General features: G+C 39.4%; 1 protein-coding gene across 1 annotated transcript in view; it reads right to left on the bottom strand.

Annotated features, from left to right (window-relative positions):
• SFI1 (SFI1 centrin binding protein) overlaps positions 1 to 21,131 on the bottom strand; it is a 120,328-nt gene that overhangs the window by 63,555 nt on the left and 35,642 nt on the right. Inside the window, exons 4-6 of the mRNA XM_042782711.1 lie at positions 16,176 to 16,286; positions 14,383 to 14,477; positions 2,274 to 2,391 (exon numbers count right to left, since the gene is read on the bottom strand). Of these exons, the coding sequence (XP_042638645.1) occupies positions 2,274 to 2,391; positions 14,383 to 14,477; positions 16,176 to 16,286 (324 nt within the window). The remainder of the gene's footprint in view (positions 1 to 2,273; positions 2,392 to 14,382; positions 14,478 to 16,175; positions 16,287 to 21,131) is intronic.

Genomic DNA, 21,131 nt, shown 5'->3' with positions numbered 1-21,131 from the left:
CACTATACCAAAAAGAACTGGTCGATGTTCATCCATTTCAGGAGGTGGCATATGATCAAGACCTAATGATATTGAAGCAAGAAGCCAAAGCTGCACTGTAGGAAGGAAGGCTCTAGGAATTGATGGAATACCTGTTGAGATGTTCCAACAAACAGATGCCATGCTGCAGGCATTTATTCGTCTATGCCAAGAAATCTGGAAGACAGCTACCTGGCCAACTGACTGGTACATATTTGTACCTATTCCAAAGACAGGTGATCCAACAGAATGTTGAAATTATCAAACAATATCATTAATACCACATGCAAGTAAAATCTTGCTGAAGATAATTCTAAAGTGGTTGCAGCAGTATACTGACAGGCAACTTTCAGAAATGCAAGCTGGATTCAGAAGAGGATGTGGAATGAGGGATATAACTGCTGATGTTAGATGGATCTTGGATGAAAGCAAAGAATACCAGAAAGATGCTTACTTGTGTTTTATCAATTGTATGGATCATAACAAATTATGGATAACATTGAGAAGAATGGGAACTCCAGAACACTTAATTGTGCTCATGAGGAACAAACAAATAGACCAGGAGGCTGTCATTTAAACAGAACAAGGGAATAATGCATAGTTTAAAATCAGGAAGGGAGTGCATCAGGGTTGTATCCTTTCACCATACTTATTCCATCTGTATATTGAACAAATAATCTGAGGAAGTTGGACTACATGAAGAAGAATGTGGCATCAGGATTGGAAGAAGACTCACTTACTAGCTGTGATATGCAGACGATACAACATTGCTTGCTGAAAGTGAAGATGATTTGAAACACTTACTGATGAAGATTAAAGATTACAATCTCCAGTATGGATTATACCTGAAGATAAAGAAAACAAGAATCATCACAACTGGACCAATAAGCAGCATTATGATAAATGGAGGAAAGATTGAAGTTTTCAAAGATTTCCTATTACTTGGCTCCACAATCAACACCAATGGAAGCAGCAGTCAGGAAATCAGACGACATATTGCTCTGGCCAAACCTGCTGCAAAAGACCTCTTTGAAGTGCTGAAGAGCAAAGCTGTCTCTCTGAAGAAAATGGTGCACCTAACCCAAGCCATGATAATTTCAACTGCCTAATAGGCATGTGAGAGCTAGACAATGAATAAAGAAGACCGAAGAAGAGTTGATGCTGTTGAGTTGTGGTGCTGGTGAAGAATACTGAAAGAACCATGGACTAGCAGAAGAACTAACAAAATCTATCCTGGAAAAAGTATAGCTGGAATGCTCCCTGGAAGGGAGAATGGCCAAACTGCATCTCACCTACTTTGGTCATGCTGTCAGAAGGGACCATTCCCTGGAGAAGGATATTATGAGTGGTAAAGTGGAGGGTCAGCCAAAACTGGAAAGACCCTCAACGAGATGGACTGACACAGTGGCTGCAACAATGGGCTCAGGTATAGCAGGGATGGTGAGGCTGGCTCAGGACCAGGCAGTGTTTCGTTCTGTTGTACACAGGGTCGCTATGAGATGGAGCCAACTCAACGGCACCTAACAACAAATAGTAACAACATTTAACAGATGACAAAAGTGAGACGAGGAGTGGTGAAATGACAGACTAATTCATGTCAGAACTGGGAGTCAAGCCTAAGTCAGACTAACTGCAAAGTTTTTGCTCTTACCCATTCTATGTACAGTGCTCAATTCTTCTGGGCAGGAGGTAAGCTTTTAATATCCATCCACCCAGGACCCCAGAGGACTACTAGAGGCAACATATAGTGGTATCCATCCTATTATAAAGCAGCTCACTCTTACATGTCTGGCTTTCCATGTGGGCTAATTCATGTCCAATCAATATGTGAACAATGCCACTGAGATGAAGTGCAGGGCCTCAGTTAGGAGAATGAGCTTTAGGACCAGAAAATTGTATGGTAAGCCCTGTTTTGCCAATTACAACTTGTATGACCTCACACAGGTTACTTAACTTCTGTGAGCCTTGGTCTCCTAATCCACATAACAGTAACTGCTCCACAGCTAATGGCAAGGAATAAATTAACATATACATACACCAAATTAGCACAGGGTTCAAAACGTAGTAAGTACTCAATTAATGTTCATAATGATTATATACAAATGTAGTCTAATCTTACAGTTGATGTTATAAATACTTATTAGGCATTAGTTATGTTTGAAGCATTATTTTAAGGTAGGTTTTTTATAGCAGCATAAAGCAAAGCCGAGGTAAAATACCGACTGCTGACTGGCAGGGCAACTGTGTGCACTCACCACAAGAGACTCCGCTGTCTAAACTCCAGGGCTGTGGTCTGCATTTGATGTTTAGTCCTCCGAACCACCACGTAGATCAACCAGGACTTCCAGGCTTGGTGCATCTTTTGCTTTGCATCTAGATGCACCAAAGAGATTTTTTAAAAGGGGTTGAGGGGAGGTGAATGATTCTGGGTTATGATCAAAGCTCAAGTGCTCTCCATACTCATCCCTCCTCTAAACATACAGATCCCCCCAGTCTTCAAGTGTCCCCTGCTGGGAAAGTTGCAAACTGTAACAAAATTAATGGGGATGTAAGGAGCTCTGGTGGCATAGTGCCTAAGGCATGTGACTGCTAAGCAGAAGGTTGGCAGTTCAAACCCACCAGCCAGGAGGAGTCAGAAGGGAGATTGGGCAATTTACCTTTGTAGTGATACTGCCTTGGAAACCCAAGGACGGGTTGCTATGAGTCGCATCCATCTTGATGGCAGCGAGTTTGGTTTTTTTTTTTTAAGTACACATGAAGAACGTTAAGTAAGTGATAATATTTGTAAAATGTTTTTTAAAAAAATAAATGTACTATAACGGTCAGAAATACAGACAGTTCCTGGGTTGCAAATGAGATCCACTCCTGTGTCGTTAAGGATTTGCAGGTAAGTCGGAATATGTGCATACAGTTGTTCTTCAACCTTACTTTAGTGCAAGAAGAGGCTGGAAGCCTTTTCAGTGATTTAAAAGCTCCACATGCAGCAAGTGACTGTGATAAAGAATTTGTTGCAGTTACAGGTTGGTTCCATGGTATCAAAGTGAAGGCAAATTTACATAACATTAAAGGGCAGGTGATGTTGTTGTTGTTGTCATGTGCCCTTTGGGTTTCTGAGGCAGTATCACTACGGAAGTAGGATTGCCCAACCTTCCTTCCGAGGAGTGGCTGGTGGGTTTGAACCGCCAGCCTTCTGGTTAGCAGTCAAGTGCTTTAGCCATTATGCTACCAGAGCTCTTAAAGGGCAGGTAGGAGTTGTCTATATTTCAGACATTCACAACCCAAGGACTACCTGTAGCTTATTCTAAAAGCCAATTCTTAGATATTACAGACACAATTAAGTGATTAATGCAAGAAGAGAAGTGAGCGGGGATAAAACAAGACTAAAGTTGGATGGGGATGATGCATGAAGTTTACTGCACTGTATCTGTAGATTTAAAATTTTCCATAATATAAGAAGAACTGATCATGTTATAAAACTTATTGTTTGAAACAGTAATTGTGAAGTAGAATAAGCAAGACAAAAAGGAAGGGACATGTGTGCAGAATAGAATGAGAAGGACCATGAATGGTCTTGGAAGGGGGACAATGTACTACGGGAGGATGCATGTCTCCATTTCTGGTAAATTACACTTTCATGATGACAATCACCACTAATGAAGTACATTTCTTTTTCTTTTCAGAACACAAAGGAGAAAATAAAATTATGTCAGCCATTTCAGGGCATTCTCCAAAATACTGTCAATGTGATTATAAATATACTTGATACTTCTTAGTTGTCAAAATCAAATCAAAATACGAAGAAGAGTTTAGCACATAGCTTCCTCAGGCCCACCCCAGACCTCAACAATCAATACACCTCTGGCATTGAGGACTGGCATCGTGCTGGGTCTTACAGAATTTGGGCTCCTGACTCATGAAAGCTGGGTTTGAATACTGCCACTACCACTTACTAGTTAAGCAACCCCATATACATTCCTCATATGAAAAATGGTATCTCCCTTAGAGGTATGTTTGTCAAGGGTGAGATAACCTATGTATCTCCAGGCATTGCCTGAAATAGCTGTCACAGGTCTAAAATAATAATTCTTTTTCCCTTAAAAATTCAAGTTACTTTTCTCCATATTCCATAATAAAGCTGTATTCACTGTAATAATAAATAACAATATAGAACAGCAGAATAAACGTTCTTTCCAAGTACATATGGAAAGGTAGACCATATTCTGGGCCATAAAAATAACTGTAGCAAATTTAAAAGACCTGATATGCTCTCTAATCACAATGGAATGAATTTCCGTAGTGATACTGCCTCAGAAACTGAAGGACAGGTCGCTATCAGTGGGCCCGTAACAACAACAACAACAACAATAGAAAGATAGGGAACATTCCCAAACGTTATGAAGTTAAACAACATATGTCTAAATAATCTAAGGATCAAGGAGGACATTTCAACGGAATTTAGAAAAAGTTTTACACTGAAATGAAATGAAAACACAAAAAGAAAAAGAAAAGAAATAAAGGAAAACACATTATCAAAACTTGTGGGATACGGCTGTTACTGTCGACCACTTGGAGGGGGATCTATGGAGGAGACCCTGGATAGAGAGGGAGAACAATGTGGAACAAAACTCAAAATCATTTGGAAAAAAAAAAGCGGGAGAGGACCCGGTTTGTGGGTCTGACAGAGCCTGGTGGAACCACTGAGACTATGGTCCCTAGCTGCCCTTCAGGTCTGGAATTGAACCCACACCTGTGGCTTCCAGCCAAACAAAAGACAGGCATAGGAGCTGAACATTTACCTGAGGAAGATACACTCCTTGGCGAGAACCAATCCTGGGAGAAAGAAGGGCTATTTAAGCACAGGGAGACAGCTCAGGGGGCAGGGGTGCATAGAGGGATGGACACAGGGAAGAGGTAACTATTGGGAGGAAGTGGGAGGGGAGCTGCTGCATTGTGGTAAATTGTAGCCAATGTCACGAGACAAAGTGTATGTGAACTGCTGTATGCAAAGTGAATTTGAATTTAAGAATTAAATTTTCAACCAAATCACAATTAAAAAAACAAAAAACTTGTGGGACAGTTACAGCAGTGCTTTAAGGGAAATTTAAGCAGCAAATGCTTATGTTAGAAAAAAACAGGAAGGCCTCAAACCAATAACTTCAGCTTACACCTTAAGAAACTAGAAAAAGAGCAAATTAAAACTAGAGTTTGCAGAAGCAAGATGATAAAAATAAAGATAGGAACAGAAATCAAAGAAACTGAAAGCAGGAAAACAATCTATCAATGAAAAAGCTAGTTATTTGAAAATATTGATAATTTAAAATTGATAAAGCTTAGCCTGACTGACCAAGGAAAAAAATCAGAAGACATAAATGATCAGTATCAGGGAATGACAGAGAAGATATCACAACAGAGCCTGCAGACATTAAAACTGTAATAATGGAATACTTCAACTCCATGCCCATTAAATTTGAATAGTGTATCTGAAAGGGGCCAGTCCCTTGAAAGGCACAAACTATCAAAACTCATTCAAGAAGAAACAGATAACCTGAATAGCACTATATCTATTAAAGCACAAGAATTTAAAGTTAAAAACTCTCCAATGAGGAAAATTCCAGGCCCAGATGATTTCACTGGTGAATTTTACCAAACATTTTAGGAAGAAATAATACTAATTCTACAAATCTCTTTCAAAAAATAAAAAAGGAGGAAATACTTCCCAACTCATTTTTATAAGGCCAGCATTGTCTTGATACCAAAATCAGACAAAGACATTACAAGGAAAGAAAACTATAGACCAATATTCGTACTGAATACAGATGAAAAAAGAATCGTCAACAAAATATCAGCAAATGGAATCCAACAATATATAAAAAGATAATACACCATAACCAAGTGTGGTTGATCTAAGGAAAAGTAAGGTTGGTTCAACATTTGAAAATCACTCCATGTAATTCATTATATAAATAGATTAAAGAAGAAAAGCCACATAATCATCTAAATAGATGTAGAAAAAGCATTTGACAAAAGTCATCACCCATTCATGATAAAAATGCTTAGAAAACCAGAAAGTGAAGAAAACCTCCTTAATCTGATAAAGGCTACTAACCAAAAACCTACAGTTTACATCTTACTTAATGGTCAGCAATATATGGTTAAAGACTGAATGTTTCCCCATCTTCGGCTAGGTTCTCTAGAGCAGCAAAACCAGTGAAGCATATATAAGAATATATAGAGAGAGATTTATTTTAAAGGAATGGCTCATGCAGTGGCAGAGGCTGACAAGTTCCAAACTGTGGGTCAGGAATCAAGCTGGTGGCTTCTTCTGACTCACATGGTGCAGGGGCTGATAATCCAAAAATGGCTGGTCAGGCAGAAGGCTGCTGGCTCATGGGGTCCTAGGAACTGGTGAATCCCAAAATCTGCAGGTCAGTCAGCATGCTATTGGTTCAGGTCCCAAGAATCAGAGGTCAGAGGAGGACAAGTCAGAGGCAGGATTGAGAGAGAAAGAGAGAAAGCTTTGCCAGAACAGCCACACATAATGGATGTAGGCCACTACCCCAGGGAAATTCCCCTTTCAACTGACTGGCTGCTCATATCCTATCATAAAATGGAGGATAATTCCATAATATCTGACAAACCACTGAGGATCATGGTCTAACCAAGTTATTTAACACCAGCCATCACACCTCCTAAGATCAGGAACAAAGGAAAGTCAGCTCTCTCACCACTCCTACTCAATATCATCCTTATTAATTATCATACTGGAAGCCCTAGCCAATGTAAGAAATAAACAATATACAGAACTTGGAAAGGAAGAAATAAAACTATCTGTACTCACAGACTCACAGATGACTTGATTATCTACTGGATTCTACCAAAAAAAAAAAAAAACCACCAAAAACAAAAAACTCCTAGCACTAAATAAATAAGCTTAACATTGATTTTGCAATATATACAACCAATATGTAAAGCTACAGAACTATCAGAAGATAGCAGAAACTCTCTGTGACTATGAATTGGTCATTTTACATATGACATCAAAAACACAATCCATAAAAAAAGAAATTGATAAAGTAGTCTTCAACAAATTTAAAATAACAACCAACCATTAATACACAAGATAATATAATCCAGAAACCACAGGTATGGACATATCCAAAGTAAAATGAGCTTACAAGACTGTAAACAGGGAACCAGAGACATCAATTGGCAAGTGAGGACAACTATAAACAAAAAGAGGGAAAAGACTGTGTAGTCACAGAATTTCTAAATGGTGAGGAAGTTAAGAAAGTTGAAAGATAGAATGGACTGTTCTAAACTCGGGGATAAAATTATAAATCATAGGGTAACTTCAAAGAAAAATGATAAACCTTCACATCACAATAAAAAAGAGGACAAGCACAAATACTCAGCATATACTAAAACAACAGCAACAAAGGAAATGATAACACGAGGACATTATGCTGAGTGAAATAAGTCAATCACAAAAGGACAAATGTTGTATTAGTCCATTATTGTAAAAGTTAAGGAAAGGTTTATCTATTGAAGGAAATTTTCTTTGTTGGTTACCAGGGGTGGGAGGGGAGGGGAGGGAACACTGTTAGGTAGATAGAGATAAATATTGATTTGGGTGAAGAGAAGGGCAATGTACCAAATGTGAGTGACCAATATGGCAGCATTGAGGATGAGAAAGATATAGAGAGGTACATGGGAAGTAGAGACAACAAATATGAACCCTTTTGCATATACAGTACTGAGTTGTAAGTGAAGGCAAACATGGGTACATGGATGGATAGATAGGTAGACAAGCTAAACAATTAGGTATGTCTATGAAATGGGGAGTGTATCCAAGATCATATATAGGGTTGGCAGACAACGGTTCTATAAGTTTATGTGAATGATCAGAATTCCCAGGTGTATAGTAGAGCTGACAAGGGGCAAGGTTGTGGTCACTGTTCGGTCACAGCCAGCTACCCAGAGGGACTGAGTAGTTGGACCTGCGGGCTTGGGACCATAGTCGCAGGAGACATGAAGCTCAATTGGCATAACATACTATACAAAACATTGTTCCACCTCCTACTTTGGCGAGTAGCGACTGGGATCTTAAAAGCTAGCAAGCTGCCATCTACATGCAACGGTGGGTCTCTCCTCATCCAGAGCAAAGAAGAATGAAGAAAACCAAAATTCATGGAAACAATTAGTCCTAGTGACTGGTACACCATCCGATCTGCAGCCTATACGACTATGAGACCAGAAGAACTAGATGGTGCCCAGCTACCACTGTCATCCACTTGAAAGGGGATCTATGTAGGAGATCCTTGATAGAGAGGGAGAACAATGTGGAACAAAACTCAAAATCATTTGGAGAAAAAAAAAGGAGGGGGCAGGTTTGCTGGTCCTATGGAGGCTGGTGGAACCACTGAGACTATGGCCTCTAGCTGCCCTTCAGGTCTGGAATTGAACCCACACCTGTGGTTTCCAGCCAAACAATGTATAGGCATGTGAGTTAAACATTTACCTCAAGGAGACACATGCCCTGGAGAGAACAATCATGGGAGAAGGAAGGGCTGCTTATACACAGGGAGACAGCTCAGGGCGCAGGAGAGTATGGAGGGATGGTAACTGGGAAGAGGTAACTATGGGGAGGAAGTGGGAGGGGAGCTGTTGCATTGTGGTAAACTGTAGTCAATGACATGAGACAAAGTATATGTGAACTGCTGTATGGAAAGTGAATTTGCTCTGTAAATCTTCACCCAAATCACAATAAATAAATAAAAATTTAAAAAGTTTTGCTTTGCAAAAGACACTGGGTAGAGAATGAAAAGAAACCATAAATTGGGGGGGGGGATTGCAAATCTGAGAAAATACTTGTAATCAGAATATATTAAAAAACTCAAAATTCAACAAGAATAACCCAAATTTTTAAAAGGCAAAGGATCTTAAACAGACACTTCAACAGAGAAGAGAGATAAACAGCAACTAAGCACAGGGAAAGATACTCTACATCATTAATCGTTGTTGTTGTTGATAGGTGCCACTGAGTTGGCTCTGACTCATAGCAACTCTACGTACAACAGAAAGAAACACCGGTCCTGCACCATCCGCACAATCTTGCTGTGCTTGAGGTCGCTGCTACAGCCACTGTGTCAATCCATCTTGTTGAGGGTCTTCCCCTTCCTTGCTGACCCTCTACTTTACCAAGCATGATGTCCTTCTCCAGCAACTGACAATATGACCAACACAGGTGAGACGAAGTCCGGCCATTCTCACTTCTAAGGAACATTCTGGCTGAACTTCCAGGACAGATTTGTTTGTTCTTCTAGTAGTCCGTGACATTTTCAGTATTCTTTGCCAACACCACAATTAGAAGGCATCAATTCTTCGGTCTTCCTTAGTCATTGTCCAACTTTCACATACTTATGAAGTAACTGAAACTACCATGACTTGGGTTAGGTGCACCTTAGTCTTCAAAGTAACATCTTTGCTTTTTGACAGTTTAATGAGGTCCCTTGCAGCAGATTTGCCCAGTGCAATACAACATCTGATTTCTAGACTCCTGTCTCCATGGGTATTGGTTGTGGATCCAAGAAAAATGAAATCTTTGACAACGTTAATCTTTTCTCCACTTATCGCGATACTGTTTATTGGTCCAGTTGTGAGGAATTTCATTTTCTTTACGTTGAGGTGTAATCCATACTGAAGGCTGCAGTCTTTGATCTTCATTACTAAATGTGGCAGGTCCTCTTCACTTTCAGCAAGCTAGTTGGGTCACCTGCATATCTCAGATTGTTAATGAGTCTTTGCCCAATCCTGATGCTGTGTTCTTCTTCATATAGTCCAGCTCCTCGGATTATGTGCTCAGATTGACTAAGTATGGCAAGAGGATACAACCCTGATGCACAACCTTCCTGATTTTAAACCTTATTCTGTATGAACGACAGCCTCCTCCTGGTCTATGTACAGGTTTCTCATGAGCACAATCAAGTGTTCTGGAATTCCTATTCTTCTTAATATGACCTATAATTTGTTATGATCCACGGAGTTGAATTAATGTCTTTGCATAGTCAATGAAGCACAGGCAAGCATCTTTCTGATATTCTCTGACTTTAGCCAAGATCCATCTGACATCAGCAATGATATCCCTCGTTCTATGTCCTCTTCTGAATCCAGCTTGAATTTCTGGCAGTTGACCATCAATATACTGCTGCAAACATTTTTTTAACTATCTCCAGCAAAATTATACTTATGTGTGTTATTAATGATATAGTTTGATAATTTCCATATTCTGTGGGGTCACGTTTCTTTGGAATGGGCACAAATATGGATCTCTTCCAGTTGGTTGGCCAGGTAGCTGTCTTCCAAATTTCTTGGCAAAAATGAGTAAGTGCCTCCAGCACTGCATCCATCTGTTGAAACATCTCAATGGTTATTCAGTCAATTCCTGGAGCCTTGTTTTTTTTTGCCAATTCCTTCAGTGCAGCTTGGACTTCTTCCTTCAATACCATTGGTTCTTCATCATATGCTACCTTCTGAAATGGCTGAACACCAACCAATTATTTTTGGTAGAGTGACTTTATGTATTTCTTCCATCTTCTTTTAACGCTTCCTGCATCATTCAATATTTTGCCCATAGAATACTTCAATACTGCAATTTGAGGCTTGCATTTTTTTTTCTTCAGTTCTTTCTGCTTGAGAAATGCCAAGTGTGTTCTTCCCTTTCTGTTTTCTCATTCCAGGCCTGCACATTTCATTGTAACACTTTACTTTGACTTCTTGAACTGTCCTTTGAAATCTTCTGTTCAGTGGTTTTATTTCATCATTTTTCCCATTTACTTTTAGCTACTCTCTGCTTATGAGTAAGTTTCAGAGTCTCTTCTGACATCCATTTTGGCCTCTTTTTCCTTTCCTGTCTTTTAATATACCTTTTGCTTTATTCATGTGTGATGTTCTTGATGTCATTCCACAATTTATCTGGTCTTTGGTCATCGGTGTTAAATGCATCCAATCCATTCTTCAGATGGGCTGTAAATTCAAGTGGGATATAACTAAGGTCATACTTTGGCTCTTGTGGACTTGTTTGAAATTTCTTCAGCTTCAACTTGAACTTATATATGAGCATCACATAGTCTGTTCCACAGTCAGCTCCCGGCCTTGTTCTGACTGATGATATTGAATTTCTCCGTCGCTTCTTTCCACAGATGTAGTCAATTTGATTCTTGTGTATCCCTTCTGGTGAGATCCATGTGTATAGTTGCCATTTATGTTTTTTTTTAAATATTAGCAATGAGTTGCTGTCTTGCAAAATTCTATCATGTTATCTCTGGTGTTATTTCTATCACCAAGGGCATTTTTTCCAACTACTGATGATTCTTCATTTCCAACTTTGGCATTCCAATCACCAGTAATAATCAACACATCTAAATTGCATGTTTGGTTAATTTCATACTGTAGAAGTTGGTAAGAAATCTTCAATTTGTCTTTTGTTTCAGTGGTTGGTGCATAAATTTGAGTAATAGTAATACTAAGTGGTCTTCCTTGTAGGTGAATAGATATTATCCTATCAATGACACCATTGTATTTCAGGATGTATTTATAATGTTCTTTTTGAAGATGAACATGATGCCATTCCTCTTCAATTCTGGGCACAGTAGACTATATCATTGTCTGATTCAAAATGGCCACTATCACTCCATTTCAACTCACTAATTATCAATCTTTATGAGTGCCATTTCATTTCTGACAACTTCCAGTTTTCCTAGATTCATACTTCGTACATTCCACTTTCCAATTATTAATGTTTGCAGCTATTTCTTTCCATTTTCAGTCATGCCGATAAAGGTCCCAAAAGCTTTATCCATGTCATTAAGTTCAATCCTACTCTGAGGAACCAGTTCTCTCCCAGTTGTACTCAGAATGCCTTCCAACCTGAGGGGCTCATCTGACACTATATTAGACAGTGTTTCACTGCTATTCATAAAGTTTTCCAGTAATTTATTAGACAGTGTTTCACTGCTATTTATAACCTTTTCAGTGGCCAATTTTTTTTTCAGAAGTGGATGGCTCTGTGCTTCTTCCCAGTTTGTCTTAGTCTTGAAGCTCCACTGAAACCTGTCCACCACGGGTGACCCTGCTGGTATTTGAAATGCCAGTGGCACAGATTTCAGTCTCACAGCAACATGCAAGCCACCACAGTATTACAAAGTGATCCATCATTAGGGAAATTCAAATTTAAACCACAGTGAAATACTCTACATAGCTATTAAAATTCACTGTGATCAAGTGAGTGACTCTATAGGACAGAGTAGAATGGCCTCATAGGTTTTCCAAGGCTGCAAATTTTTACAGAAACAGACTGCCTTCTGTTTCTCCTGCAGAGTAGCTGGTGGGTTCAAACCCATGGACCTTTTGATTAGCGGCCAAATGCTTTAACCACCATGTCACCAGAGCTCCTTACACAGGCATCACATGTTCTGGTCTAATACACAGATACTAGGCTAGTTTAAAAAAAAAAAATTTTTTTTTTAATGTCAATACCAAATGCTAGCGAGGATGCACAGCAAGCAGAACTCTCGTATATGGCCGATGGGAATGCAAAGTGGTACAGACACGCTGGAAAAAAATTTGGTAGTTTCTTATAAAGTTAGATATGCACCTACTATATGATCCAGCAATCCCACTCCTAGATAATCCCACCCAAGAGAAATGCTCCTACAGAAAGCTGCATACAAATGTTTATAGCAGCATTCACAATTTTCTAAAGTTGGAAACAACCTAGATGTCTTTCAACCAATAAATGGATAAACACACTGTGGTGTACCCATACAATGAAATACTACTCAGCATACAAAAGGAATACATGCAAACAGAATGAATCTCAAATTCGTTGTATTAAGAAGGCAGAGTCCAAAGGCTACACTGTACGATTCCACTTATATGTCATTCTAGAAAAGGCAAAAGTAGAGTGACAGAGAACTTATCAGTGGTTACCTATGATTATGTGTGGAGGGAGGCTGCAACAAAAGGTTAGCCCAAGGGAATTCTTTCGGGGTATGATGGAAATGTTCTGTCTTAAATGGGGAGATGGTTACATAACTACGCATTTGTCAAAACTCACAGTACTGTAGACCAAAAAGACTAAATTTTACTGTATATAAATTAAAATGAAACAATAATGAAAAAGTTATTTACCAACTAATTACAGAAAAAAAATATGTCTGGTGCTGTAACTAAGAGGTGGGGGTAAGAGCTTCAGGAACATAGAAAGGGGAAGCAAGGACCCACTGTGTTGGAGGAAACCAGAAAGCTAAACAAAAAAGGTGACATTTAAATTTAGCATGAAAGAGGAACTGCAGGACAAAGATGAGAAGATATGGAAGTTCATACCCAATGTGGCAACTGTGTGGGGTGTGTGGAAGAGCATGCGGGGGAAGAGACCTTGTATGCCGCGTCACAGAGTGCTGATGTCATTGTGTAAGTGAAGATGAGTCAAATTAATTTTTATGCAAAGGACAGAGATGGTCTTATCTATGACTTCTCACTCCTGTGGCTACTATGTGTACAAGGAAAAGGGGAGAAAATGAATGAAGGGGTCAGTGGGAGAGGTATTTATAACACTCTGGGGAAAAGATGGGTATGAACTTCAGGCTGTGGCAACAGGACAAGAAAAAAGATGCCTGCAAGTAACAGAGGGCCAACTTAGGTAACTGAATGGTATCAGGCATAAGGAACGGACAAGCCATTCCTAAATAAGGCAGGGGTGCTGACAAGCTGTATTAATGACCCGCAGCATCTGAGGTGCCTGTAGGACGCTGATATGAAATGTCTGTCTATGAGGCAGCTGGTAATGAGCAGGCTGCATTATCATTTTGAAAGTTGGCACTTTTTCCCTTTGACTCCCCACATAGGTTGCTGGCACAACTCAGAGAAAAACTGGACACCAACCAGATTGAGACTGGCCACAGGATGACTGAGGGGCAACCTGGGCAAAACAGCTCAGAAGTAAGTGAGCGCTGCAGCAATGCTCCAGTCTTCATTCAATTTGACACATGGCAGCAAGATAAATGGCAGTACCAGGTGCCAGGGGGAAACCCCAGCCAGCTCACTGCACGCACAGGGCAGGAACAGACAGTTCATGTAACTTGTGGTTAGACAAGCTTTAAGTACCAGCACCATGCCATACGGAGAAAACCACAGGAATCTGATCACACAGGAGTTCGGCTCAGAGAGTCACGCATCTGGAACTTCTGAAAGGGAGCCCCTAGGTCTAGAGTTACTTCTGTCTCAGAGACAATGTATTCGGTCCTTCTCAAGGGCTTCTGCAAAAGTACATTTGGACTTTGCTACAAGGATATCTCCTTTTCTCACCATGATCCTTGGCTCTCATGTACTTGTTCCTCATCTCCTGCTGCTGCTCCATGTAGGTCTTCCAGGTCTGGAACATCAGGTTGTACAAGTAGTATCTGAGGAGACAAAAACAAAGGGCATTTCTTTCAAACAAAACAACTTCTAATGCAACACACCAAGTCAGTTCTGCACCTAGGAAAAATTAACATGGAAGCCTCTAACACAAAAAAACCATATTGACATCCTAAGCTAAAATTCCATTTCCTACAATGATGGTAAAATCTATTCTCCTGACAGCCAGCCATTCTCCCCATCTCAAGGGATCACTGACAAAGACAAGGCTCTGCTTCTCTGAGAATAACTCTATCCACAATAACTCTGAGAACAGCATCCACAAAACTGACATCTGGAACAACATCCCAATCATCTCAGTCATCCACATCACACAAAACTTCTCCTTTGTGCTGGGAAATGGTCAGATACTTCCTAAAATTTTATCTTTTTCTTTCATAATAAAAACAGCACATTAGGATCTTCACTCTCTCCATATTTGCACTACTCCACTTCCTGAGACTTGACTTCATACTCTATTAGCTTATCAGAAAGGAGCTCTGGTGGTATAGTGGTTAAGGCATTTGGCTGCTAACCAAAAGACCGGTAGTTCAAACACAACAGCTGGTCCATGGAAGAAAGATACGGCAGTCTGCTTCTGTAAAGATTTACAGCCTCAGAAACCCAACGGGGGTTGGTATGAGTTGCAACTGACTTGATGGCAGTGAGTGTGTTTTTTCGGTTTGGTTAGCTTATTAGAACAAATGCTTCTACGAGGGCAGTAGTAGTTAAGAGGAAGAGTTCTGGCCTTCCACGCAGGAGACGCAGGCTCAAGTCCTCACCAGTGCACCTCACACACAGCCATCACCTGTCTGTTGGTGGAGCCTTGAGTGTCGCCATCATGGTGAACAGGTTTCAGCAGAGCCTCCAGACTAGGACAAACTAAGAAGACAGACCTGGTGACCTACTTCTGAAATATCAGCCAATGAAAGCCCTACAAATCACAACCTCTCAGTATGCAGCCAATCAGAGGGACGGTGTGGGATTGGGCAGCGGTTTGTTCTGTTGTGTGGCAGTCACTATGAGTCAGAGGCCAGTTCAACAGAAGCTAGTATCAATAACAATACTTCTACACTTTATCTAAAATATCTAGAACTCCTGCCCTAAAGTCAATCTAATTAGAGAAGTGACTATAAACAAGAGCTAGTACCATTTTAAAAACACAATATATTAAGTCAATCACAATATTAAGTTACTCACATAAAGATATTAAGGATAAAACTATCAACTAAAAAAGGCCTAAAAACATGTCCCAGTTTTTATTTTTTTCTCCACTTACCCTTGAGAATGCAAATGTCAAGGACTAGAGGATTTCTGCATTTCCTAATGTACTATGTTGCTCACATATTTTCTTCCACAATCAATATAAATTAAAACAACTAATTATTTAAAGAACAGAACAGTCTCAGAATTAGAAATTATATAAAAATTAATATAAGAAAATTCCACTCAAATAATTAGCATAATCAACACAAAATGGTTACCTGGCTTGGAGGGACGTCTGTGTGTGTGCATGCGTGTGTGCGTGTGTGCGTGTGCACACACGGGTGTTTAGATTTAATTTAGGATTTTGTGCTTACTCTAAAAAGAATTTGAAGCAAAACAAGAAATGATTCAAAACTTTGTTTCTCTTGACAAGAAACTGACAACAAAGAATTATTTGATAATGTGAAAAACTGAAGTAATGTAACATGAGATCTGACCTGTAGTGACAATCAGCTCGAACACAGAGTTTCCACTCTCGATTAGAAACCCACCACTCTTCTTTCCATTCTCCAAAGACCTTCTGTAGTACTCTCTGCTTATAGTAAAATCTAGAGCAACGAGAAAAAGATCAGAGAGATGTTCATGATAATGCCGGAGGTGACAATTTATTCCCAAATCACAGTTTGATATTGCCACTGCCATACACAGAAAAAGTGTGACTCATTATCTGATAATACCAAAATAGATTAAAATAGATATATTTACCTTCCTCAAGTCAAGACCTAAGAGGTACTTACAATGGAAATGAGGTTAATAAAAATTTACATTAAAGTGTAAGCCTGGACAAGTGTTGAAGAAGTGACCTAGCACAGAGCCAGTCTTCAAAGACTGGAAGAGGTGCTTTTGTATTTATTTAAACTTTGGGGAACACACATGTCAAGCTATCCAGTCTTTGTAAAAATAATTCGGAAAAGTCACTAAATCAATGTACTACTACAGCTTCAGTAATTCAAACTAAAAAGAGAGAAAGAGAAAGAAAGAAGCCAATGAACCCTTTGGAAGGAGGAGATCTGATTTCCAGAGTCACCATATTATATTGTTCACATGCCATGTTCAAGAAGAAATCACAAAAAATATAGAGAAATAGGGAAGGATGGCCCATTCAAAGGAAAAAATAAAATGACAGAAACTATCTTGGGAAAAGTCAAGATGCTGGACTCGCTAGATAAAGACTTTAAAACAATTATTTTAAATATGCTCAAAGAGCTAAAGGAACACACAAAGAACTAAAGAAAATCAGTAAAGAATCTATGAACAAAATGAGGACAACAATAAAGAGACAGAAATTATGAAAAGGAACCCAACAGAAACTCTGCACCTGTAAAATACAATAATCAAAATAAAAAATTTTCCAGAAGGGCTCCACAGTAGATTGAAGTTGGCAAATGAATTAGCAAACTTTAAGATCGATCCCAAAAAAACCCAAAAGCACTGCCATCGAAGTGATTCCACTCATAGCGACCCCTCCTTGGGTTTCTGAGGTAGTGTAGGTTTGAACTGCCAGCCTTCTGGTTAGCAGTCAAACACAGGTACACCACCACCAGAGCTCCCAAACTTGAAGATAAGACAATTGAAATGGTCCTGAATTTTGAGAAACAAAATGAAATAAACTATGAAGAAAAATGAACAGAGACTAAGACACTTGTAGGACACCATCAAATGGGCCAATATAAACATTATGGGAGTGCCAAAGGGAGAAAGGAGAAGAAAGAATGCATGAAGAAATAATGGCTGAAAACTTCACAAACTTGGCAAAAGACATATCCAAGCAGCTCAATGAATTCATAGATAGAATAAACCCAAAGAGATCCACATTGAAAGGCTTTCTAGTCAAACCATCAAAAAAAAAAAAAAAAAAAGAGAGAGAGAAGCAAATATAACATACAAGGGATCTCAAGAACAAATGTCAATTTCTCCTCAGAAACCATGGAGGCCAGAAGGCAGTGGGTAACACACTTAAAGTGCTGAAAGAAAAAAATGGTACACTAAGAATTCTGTATCTGGCAAAACTGTCCTTAGATAAAGGAAAGAAATGCTGAGGAAGTTCATTGCCAGCAGACTCCCCCCGACAAAAAAGGGAGAGGGAGAAAGTCCTTTCAGGTTGATATAAAGGACACAAAACAGTAACTCAAAGCTGTACGAAAAATAAAGATCTTAAGTAAAAGTAATTTCACAGGTAAATATAATGGCCAGTGTTACTGCACAGACAATCCTCAGGTTACAAATGAGATAGATTCCTAATCGTCTGTAAGTCAAATTTGTAGGTAAATTGGGACAGCTGCATACGGTTCTTATTTAGCCTTAATTCAGTATAAGACAGGTGGCTCTAGTAGCATAGCACCTAAGGCATTTGCTAACCAGAAGGCTGGTGGTTCAAACCCATCAGCCACTCCTCAGAAAGATGATCAGGCAATCTACTTCCATAGTGATACCACCTCGGAAAACCAAGGAGGGGTCGCTATGAGTCAAATCGACTCGATGGCAGTGAGTATAAGAAAAGGCTCAAAGTTTTTTCAATGATGTAAAAGCTACATGTGCAGCAAGTGAAGATGACTGAGATGAAGAATTTGTTGCAAGTAATGGCCGGTTGAATCATTTCACAGTGATGGCAAATTTACATAACATTAAAGGGCAAGGAGTTGTCAGTAAGTCAGGGACTGCCTGTATTTTTGATTGTTGACTCTACTTGTTATGTCCTACATGATACAAAAGACAAATGCATTTTTAAAAATTATAAATTTATGCTATTGAGCAAAAAATGTATAAAGATGTAATTTGTAAAAAAAAAAACAACATGATCAAGGGGGATGGAGATGCATAGGAACAGAATTATTGAATCAATACTGTAGCGATACTGGTATCAATTCAAACTAGATTAATATAAATTTAGGATGTTAAGTGTAATACTCAGGATAACCACAAGGAAACTATCTTAAAAATTTACACTAAAGGAAATGAGAATCAAAATGGTTCATTACAAAAAATTAACTAACCAAAAAAGAAGACAATATGGGTGGGAATGAGTGACAAAATAGGTATAAGACACAAAGAAGAAAAATAGCAAAACAGCAGTTGTCTTTCCTTATCAGTAATTATGATACATCTCACTGTTGTTAGCTGCCATCAAGTGGACTCCACCCCATGGCAACCCCAAGCATGCAGAGTAGCCCTGTGTTCCCCAGGGTCTTCCAGGCTGTGACCTTCCAGAAGGAGATCAGCAGGCCTATCTTCTGAGGTGGCTCTGGGTGGGTTTGAACTGCCAATCTTTTGGGGTGGAGTGCCACCCAGGGACTCCAATCACTACACATACAAGAGAATATTATTCAGCCACAAAAGGAAATGAAATTTGGACACATGCTACATGAATGAACCTTGAAAACATTGTAGTAAGTGAATTAAGTCAGACATAAAAAGACAAATATTGTCTTATATGAAGCCTCTAGGCAAATGTATAGAGACAAAAGTAGACTGATTGTTAAAAGGAATTAGGAGGAGCTATTGCTTAATGGGGGAGCCTGATGGCGCAGTACCTAAGACATTTGACTACTAACCAGAAGGCTGGCGGTTCAAACCCACCAGCCACTCCTCGGAAGGAAGGTTGGGCAATCTACTTCCATAGTGATACTGCCTTGGAAACCCAAGGAGGGGTTGCTATGAGTCGGGTCCTACTCGACAGCACATAACAAAAACAACAACATTGCTTAATGAATACTGAATTTGTTTAGGGTGATAAAAATGCATGGAACATTGGTATACTTGTACACCAATGTCCACAGCAGAATTATTCACAAAAGCCAAAAGTTGGAAACAACCCAAATCTCCATTAACATATGAATAAACAACATGTTACCCTATCAATGGCATATTAGTCATTCAAAAAGAGAAATGAAGTTCTGATACATGATACAACATGGATAAACCTTCAAAACATTATAGTCAATGAAATAAGTGAGACAAAAAAGGACAAATATGATCCCACTTATACGAAATATCTAGAATAGGCAGATGCATAGAGACCAAAGTTCATTAGTGGTTACCACGGGAGAGTGGGCAGCGGTGAGTGTGGGGATGTACTGCTCAAGGGTGAAGAGTTTTTTATTAAGGGTAATAAAAAAAAAATTTAGAAATGGACAGTGGTGACTGTTACATAATTGTTACTGTTGTGTGCCATCAAATTGATTATTTCAACTCCTAATGGTCCAAAAGGGCAGACCAGAACTACCTCATGCATTTCATAGGAAGTAATCTTTAAGGAGTGAGCTCTGGTAGTGTAGTGCCTAAGGTACTTGACTGCTAACCAGAAGGCTGGAGGTTCAAACCCACTAGCCACTCCTCGGAAGGAAGGCTGGGCAATCTACTTCCGTAGTGATACTGCCTTGGAAACCCAAGGAGGGGTCGCTATCAGTTGGGTCTGATACTGCCTTGGAAACCCAAGGAGGGGTCGCTATCAGTTGGGTCTGACTTGATGGCACATAACAACAACAACAATCTTTAAGGAAGACACAGGACTTTTCTACCATAGAGCCAATGGTGGGATCAAACCATCAACCTTTTAGTTAGCAGTCAAGCAATTAACCATTTGCATCACCAAGGCTCCTGTGTTGTACAACATGGTAAATGTAATTAATGTCACTGAATTGCACACATAAAAACAGTTGAAATATTTTGCTACATATATTTTACTACAAAAACATTTTAAAACTCACACAAACCTCTTGGAGGTGGATAGTGATGTTGGTGGTACAACACTGTGAATGCAAAAAATGTCACTGAATTGTACACTTAGAAGTGGTTAGATGGCAAGTTTTGTTTTATATGTTTAACTAAAATTAATTTTTTTAAAAAAATTGATGCTACAAAGGAACTCTGGTGGCACAGTGGTTAAGAGTTTGGCTGCTAACCACGGGAGAAAGATGTAGTAGTCTGCTTCCATAAAAGATGTACAGGCGAACAAAACTCAAAATCATAAAAAAGGCTTACTGGTCCGACAGAGACTGGTGGAACCCCCAAGACTGTAGCTACCCTTCCTGGAACTGAACTTATTCCCAAGGCTCAACTTCCAGCCACACAATAGAGCTACGAGATGAACAGCAGCAGCAGGGAGTTACATACTCTTTAGAACAATCAATCATAAGAAATCAAAAGGGGAGCATTTGCCCAGGGATGAAGCTCAGAAGGCAGCAATGCACAGGAGAAAAGGATAAAGGGAAATGGTGGCCACAGGGAATAAGTGGGAAAACTTGTGGGGAATTGCTGTCAATGTCATGAAACAAAATGTGCATGAACTGTTGAATGAAAAACCAATTTGCTCAGTAAACTTTCACTCAAATCACAATAAAAAAAAAAAAAAAAAAAAAAAAAGACTTACTACTTTGGAAACCCAATGGGGCAGT

The sequence above is a fragment of the Orycteropus afer genome, unplaced genomic scaffold (assembly GCF_000298275.1).
Source record: "Orycteropus afer afer isolate SDZICR_OR568_19922 unplaced genomic scaffold, OryAfe1.0 scaffold00420, whole genome shotgun sequence".
Classification (NCBI taxonomy): Eukaryota; Metazoa; Chordata; class Mammalia; order Tubulidentata; family Orycteropodidae; genus Orycteropus; species Orycteropus afer.
Note: the sequence above shows the minus strand (reverse complement) of the source record. Positions and strands in the feature narration are given on the sequence as shown.